This window comes from Pseudopipra pipra, chromosome W, assembly GCF_036250125.1.
Source record: "Pseudopipra pipra isolate bDixPip1 chromosome W, bDixPip1.hap1, whole genome shotgun sequence".
Lineage (NCBI taxonomy): Eukaryota > Metazoa > Chordata > Aves > Passeriformes > Pipridae > Pseudopipra > Pseudopipra pipra.
Window position 1 is genome coordinate 43,698,624 of NC_087580.1, and position 6,857 is coordinate 43,705,480.

General features: G+C 45.6%; 1 protein-coding gene across 1 annotated transcript; it reads left to right on the forward strand.

Annotated features, from left to right (window-relative positions):
• Positions 1–2,848: 2,848 nt before the first annotated feature.
• On the forward strand, positions 2,849–6,238 carry LOC135404735 (uncharacterized). The gene is made up of 3 exons (XM_064639479.1): positions 2,849–3,755; positions 4,203–4,208; positions 4,449–6,238. The coding sequence occupies exons 1-3, from the start codon at positions 3,023–3,025 to the stop codon at positions 6,194–6,196; spliced, it is 2,487 nt and encodes an 828-aa protein (XP_064495549.1). The 5' UTR covers positions 2,849–3,022; the 3' UTR covers positions 6,197–6,238.
• Positions 6,239–6,857: the final 619 nt, after the last annotated feature.

A 6,857-nucleotide genomic window follows, 5' to 3' on the forward strand; every position in this document is an offset into this window, starting at 1 on the left:
GGGTGGAGGGAGGAGGAGGGAGGGGGTGAATGGTAATCCAGCACAGAATTGGAAAACCAGCATAGAATTGGAAAACCATCATATGGGATTCAGCTTCTGAGGGAGATTTTGGGCTTTTAGAAGCTAGTGTTTTCCCTGTGTTTATAGAAGGTGGAGGAAATAATTCCTGGGAAGCTTTAGATTGGAAGATCATAAAGGAGGCTAAAACAGCCATTTCCCAGTATGGTTTAAAGAGCAGTTATACACAATCAATAATGCAACATCTTTTTACTGCAAATTTACTAACACCATTTGACACATGTATGATTATAACCACGTTGCTTTGCCCTTCTCAGCGGTTACAATTTTTCAACAAATGGAATGCCAGTTGTGCAGCAGCCACTGCACAACCTAGGCAGCAAGGACACCCTCTCTATGGTGTTACCTCTGAAATACTCATGGGTATTGGTCAGTATGACAAAGCAGAAGTGCAAGCACAGTTTCCAGATGAGGTGCTACAAACTAGTCAGGACTTAGCTTATAAGTCATTGCTTGCAGTGAGGGATGCAAAGACAGAGCCCCCATGTACTACGATTAAGCAGGGACCCAATGAACCATACAATCAATTCGTAGATCGTTTACATCAGTCAATAAATTCAGATCCAGACATGGGTAATAACATGAAAAAAAATTCTTGGACATGTTGGCCTATGACAATGCCAATGAAAAAACAAAGCAAGTTTTAAGCACACTACCTAGGGGTGCTGACACAGCTCAGCTTCTAGAAGCTGCTGCAAGGATAGTCCAACAAGAGAAAGCAGCCTATTTAGCTGATGCAGTAAGTGCAGCAATAAGACCTTTTATGCTTGAAGATACTGATTTTTCTGAAACAGATTTTAGTTCTGAAGAAGAAGATAGTGTTGGAATTTGGAACAGACCAGCAACACCCCTAGAATCTTATCAGAATTATTAGAAAATATAGTGAGTATACAACATACTCTCTTGCAAAATAGAACTGTTAAAGATTTTTTATTATTAGTACAAGGGCATTAGGTAAAGAGAATAATAATTCAAGAATTCTTGACACACTTTTACAAAGCAGAAAGAGAGAGAGAAGAGCAACAGCCCCCTCAATTGACTTGCAAAAGTGTTTCATGTATTTTTTGCACACGGGTGTTCAGTGGCTACTTGCACATGGATGACGCCTTAGAAAGAAGTTGGTAGTTTAGAACAAGGCTGATGTTGCTGTTGCAGGTAACAGTGAATTACCAAAAGAGCACAGTATTTTTAGTCTTATTGAGAGCACGGTTTTTTGAGCACAGTTTTTTCAGCATTATAAAAGCACAATTAGTATTATGCACATCTTTTTAGTATTTTTAAGGCACATAATTCTAGAAGTTAAGAGGTAAAAAAATTATAGAAGTTTAGAATTTAAGAGATGTAGGTGATATGTCCCAGGCTGACTGCGTATGTGTGCTGGGGTCCTGGGTGGCTTGGGAGTCCCCCGGGAGCCCACGTGGCATGTGGGTGATATGTCCCAGGCTGGCTGCGTGTGTGTACTGGGGTCCTGGGTGGCTTGGGAGTCCCCCGGGAGCCCCCCCTGGTGGCGCGGGAGCTCCGCGCGCGTGGTTCAGGACCCAGGCATGGCCACAACAGGAGAGGGGAAAAAGACAGTGGGGGAGCCTACCGGCAGTTGCTGCACACCCATGGAGGAGGAGAGAGCAGCTTCGGAGCCCACAGAGGTTTGCCATTCCAGGTTTGGGGGGGAAAGGGAAGGGGGAGGGGGGTTAAGGGGATTGGAAGTGGGGTACAGGGGAATGGGGATGGGGGAAGAGAAGGGAGAGGTATGGTGTGGGCCATGGGGTCCTCTGATTAGCAGGAGGGAGAGCAGGGTACTCCTGTAGGAAGTGTCACAGATGTGCAGTGCACCTGTAGATACATGGTAACTCAGTGGAGGAACGATATGGCCAGAGTGGATAGTGGCGTTCCTTTAGAGTGATGGGGGTCCCAGACAAACTGGGGCCTTGAAAGGCACCCCAGCCTTGGATTAGTACGGAGCCCAGAACGGTTGGTCAGTTTGTTTGTCTGCTTGTTTTTGGCTCACCTGTGGCTACCGCCCAGGTTCGGCATGTTCTGGATATATTTGCTTTGCTCTGTTACATCCTGATAGGGCGGGCAGGACAAAGCGTTGTTCCTGGGGATCTTCTTATGTTTGTATATAAATAGGTGATAGTAAAGTAGGAAATGAAAGACTTCCCAAACCGTTCTAACAGGAACATAGCCTGTGTGCCCCTGTGTGGTTACGAGCTATGCTGGCGATGGTACATGCCTTCAGTAGGGTCGCTCATGCCAGACAGGTCAAAACAGCAGGGTCAGATACAATACATCCATGGGCAGGATGAGCTCGTTAGCCTTCTGGCAGTCATCCTAGGAGAAGGACAACTCTAATCCCAAACCCGGGCAGATGGAACTCGTTTAGCCCTGTAAGGCCATCCATCTAAGAGAAGGTCACTCTAATCAAACCAACGTCCTGAGGACCTCACTGCCACCGTCCAAACTCGCTTGGCCCTGGCAGATGAACCTCAGGATTAAAGGGTGGGTTCAGTTCCACGCATACTGCATCTCACCTAAAAAAATCCATTGCGCAGGCCTGAAGGCTTTACCCACATGCAAAAAGTCCTGTAGCGTCGGGCGAGGGTCGAAACGGCAGGTGAAAGGTGCACTGGGAGCCGCAGACCCAACCCTGCATGCAGGAGGTTCAGGATATTGGTCATCTGAGACTGACCGGAGATGACAGTCTCTTGGGGCAGCACCCTGAATGACCAAGCAGCCTTTCCAAGGACAGCACTGCTTGCTCCACTTGGAGAGGGGCCTAGAAAAGGTGGCCTAAACAAAGCTCATCTCCCCCTTCACCCGGTTGGTTAACCGCAGGCCAACGGGCATCTTCCTCCAATGCGGTCGCACAAAGATCAAAAGACAAAGGCATGCACCTGCCTCCAAAGGTGTACCTAAATTAACTCTAGCATGTTGGAACATCACAACCATGCTCGATTCTGCAGATGGCGGACGTCCTGAGCGTCGGTCTGCCCTAATTGCCCATGAGCTGGCTCGTCTCAACATCGACATTGCCGCTCTCAGTGAAGTTCGCCTTCATGAAGAAGGCAGCCTCAGAGAACATGGTGCCGGTTACACACTCTTTTGGTCAGGCAAGCCCAGAACCGAAAGGCATCTCTCAGGAGTTGGCTTCATGATCAAAAACTCCATTGTTCCTAAACTCGAAAATCTGCCAACAGGTCACTCTGACCGCATTATCTCCCTATGCCTTCCACTAAACAACAAACAACATGTTGTCATCTTTAGTATATATGCCCCAGTTCTCCAAGCTGACCCTGATGAAAAAGATAAGTTTTACACTGACCTGTGCCTCCTTACCCAAAAGGTTCCTGCAGACAATAAGATCATTATCCTTGGTGATTTCAACGCCAGAGTAGGCAAGAATTTTGAAGCCTGGAAAGGAGTATTAGGCAAGCATGGTGTTGGAAACTGCAACGATAATGGTCGACTTCTGCTAGAATTCTGTGCGGAGCAAAAACTCACCGTCACTAATACTATCTTTCAGCAGAAAGATAGTCTGAAGACAACCTGGATGCACCCCCGTTCTAAGCATTGGCACCTCATTGATTATGTCTTGGTGCGACGGAGAGACGTCCGCGATGTCCACTATACCCGCGTGATGCCCAGTGCAGAATGCCAAACAGACCATCGGCTTGTGTGCTGTAAACTAAATTTCAAGCTCAAATTCAAACCAAAAAGGGGCAGCATCCCAAGGAGAAGACTCCAAGTTAACAATCTCCAATCAGCCACAGTAAGAGACAGTTTCCAGGCAAACCTTCAAACTAGGATTGAAAACATTCCCACAGCTTCTGCAGATTCCTCTCCTGAAACAATCTGGCACCATATTAAAAACAGCATCCAGCAATCCTCTGAAGAATTCTTAGGGTTCTCCCTCAAGAAGAACAAGGACTGGTTTGACGAAAACAACCATGAAATCCAAGACTTGTTGAGGAAGAAGAGAACCGCCCACCAAGCACACCTTTCACTGCCATCCTGTCATGCAAGAAAAACAGCCTTTCGTCTTGCATGCAGCAAGCTCCAACAGAAACTCCGTGACATCCAGAACAAATGGTGGATCGATCTAGCTGAAAAAACTCAATTATGCGCAGATACAGGTGATCACAAAGGTTTCTATGAGGCCTTGAAAACAACATACGGGCCTATATACCAGGTACAAAGCCCTCTACTCAGTGCTGATGGGCAAACGCTTCTAACAGATAAAACCTCCATTCTGAATCAATGGTCTGAACACTTTCAGACTCTTTTCAGTACCAACCGTGTAGTCCAAGACTCAGCAATTCAGTCCATCACACAGCAACCAGTAAAGTATGAATTGGATACTGCCCCCACTTTAGGAGAAACCCTCAAGGCCATACAGCAGGTGAAAATCGGCAAGGCAACTGGAGTTGATGGAATTACACCTGAAGTCTGGAAATATGGGGGCCTTACACTCCACACCAAATTTCATGAGTTTGTGGTGCGCTGTTGGGAGCTCGGTGAACTACCATCAGACCTTCGTGATGCAGTCATCATCACTTTGTATAAGAAGAAAGGAATTAGATCAGATTGCTCAAACTTCCGTGGTATTACTCTGCTCTCCATTGCTGGCAAAATCCTGGCAAGAATACTCTTGAACAAACTAATACCCACTATAGCAGAAGGTATCCTTCCTGAAAGTCAGTGTGGTTTCAGAGCCAACAGAAGTACCACAGACATGGTATTTGTCCTCAGACAACTGCAAGAGAAGTGTAGGGAACAGAACAAAGGTCTCTATGTGACCTTTGTCGACCTCACCAAGGTTTTTGATACTGTGAGCAGAAAAGGTCTGTGGGAGATTTTGGAACGTTTAGGTTGTCCCCCCAAGTTCCTTAAAATGATCATCTCACTCCATGAGGATCAGCACGGCCAAGTCAGATATGGCAACACACTTTCTGAGCCCTTTTTAATTAAGAATGGCGTGAAACAAGGCTGCGTTCTCGCTCCTACCCTATTCACAGTCTTCTTTAGCATGATGTTCCAAAGGGTCACGGCAGACCTCGATGATCAGGACGGTATCTACATTCGATATCGTACTGATGGAAACCTATTCAACCTAAGGCGACTGAAGGCCCACACCAAGACATTAAACCATCTTGTCCGGGAGCTGCTTTATGCTGATGACGCTGCCCTTGTTGCCCACACAGAAGCAGCCCTGCAGCGTATAACATCCTACTTTGCAGATGCTGCTGAGCTCTTTGGACTGGAAGTCAGCTTAAAGAAGACAGAGGTCCTCCATCAGCCTGCACCTCAGGATGTCCCCCATCATCCCCACATCACCATTGGTCAATCAGAGCTCAAATCAGTCCAACAGTTTAATTACCTCGGTAGCCTCATCTCCTCAGATGGTAAGATTGACGGAGAGATAGACAACAGATTAGCAAAGGCATATAGTGCTTTTGGAAAACTCCATAAAAGAGTATGGTGTAATAAACACTTGAAGAAAAGCACCAAGATCAGTGTTTACAAAGCCATAGTGTTGTCTACTCTCTTATATGGATCTGAATCATGGGTCATCTACCGCCACCACCTGCGTCTCTTAGAACGCTTCCATCAACGCTGCCTCCGTACAATTCTAAACATCCACTGGTCAGACTATGTGACCAACACATCTGTTCTAGAGCAAGCAGCTATCACAAGTATTGAGGCCATGCTGATGAGAACACAGCTGCGTTGGGCAGGTCATGTCTCCAGCATGAATGACCACCGTCTCCCTAAGATCTTGCTTTACGGTGAACTTGCCACTGGCTGCCGCATGAGAGGAGCCCCGAAGAAAAGATACAAGGACTCCCTGAAACAACATCTCAGCCTTGGCCATATTGATCACCATAACTGGTCCACTCTGGCCTCAAATCGGGAGGCCTGGAGACACACCATCTATAACGCAGCTGTCTCCTTTGAGAACACACGCAGGATCACCCTTGAGGAAAAAAGGCAACGCAGAAAGAACCGTGTATTGCAGAATACACCATCTAAGGAATCTTTCTGCTGTGCCTTTTGCAATCGGATATGTCTGTCCCATATTGGCCTCATAAGCCACCAGCGTGCCTGTAGCAAATGTGGATAGAGCCTTCCCAAATCTTCGTTCGCGAAGCCTAGCCATGATGATAAGGTACTAGAGAATTATTATAATTTCTTAGTTCATAAAACACAGTGACATGGAACTCAGAGGTATGTCTGTGTGAGTGTGTTTGGATGATAGTGGCCACAGTGTGAATGTGTACAAATGAAAGTGTATGTGTGTATGTGTGTGAATATATGATCACAAATACACAAACACCCTTAAATAAAAACAGAAGACACAACACATAACCCAAAATTGAATAAAGATCCATTTACAGAAGTGTTTTAGACTGAATAAAAACTTTCAAGAATAAACCTTATATTTAGAAGCACCTTTAAGCAAAAGTTAAGAGCACAAACCCTGAAGTTAATAAGTTGTTAAGTTTGTTAATGGTAGTGATATTATTATATGTAATTGTGTTTATTGAAATTTTATGGGTAAATAAAGAATGTTACAGAAATGCAGTTTAAATTGTTCAAAGTCAAAAGGGGGAATTGTTGGGAGAACAAAGATTGTGTGTGAACAATTTCCTTCGCATTTCTCTGAGCCTTGCCTTGGCACGGCTGGGTAAAGACAGTAAAAACAACTGAGTAGCTAACATGTCTACAGGCTCTGAAGCAAGAACAAAGAAGGCTCCCTGCCAAGTTAAAGGTGGAGTTTCAAG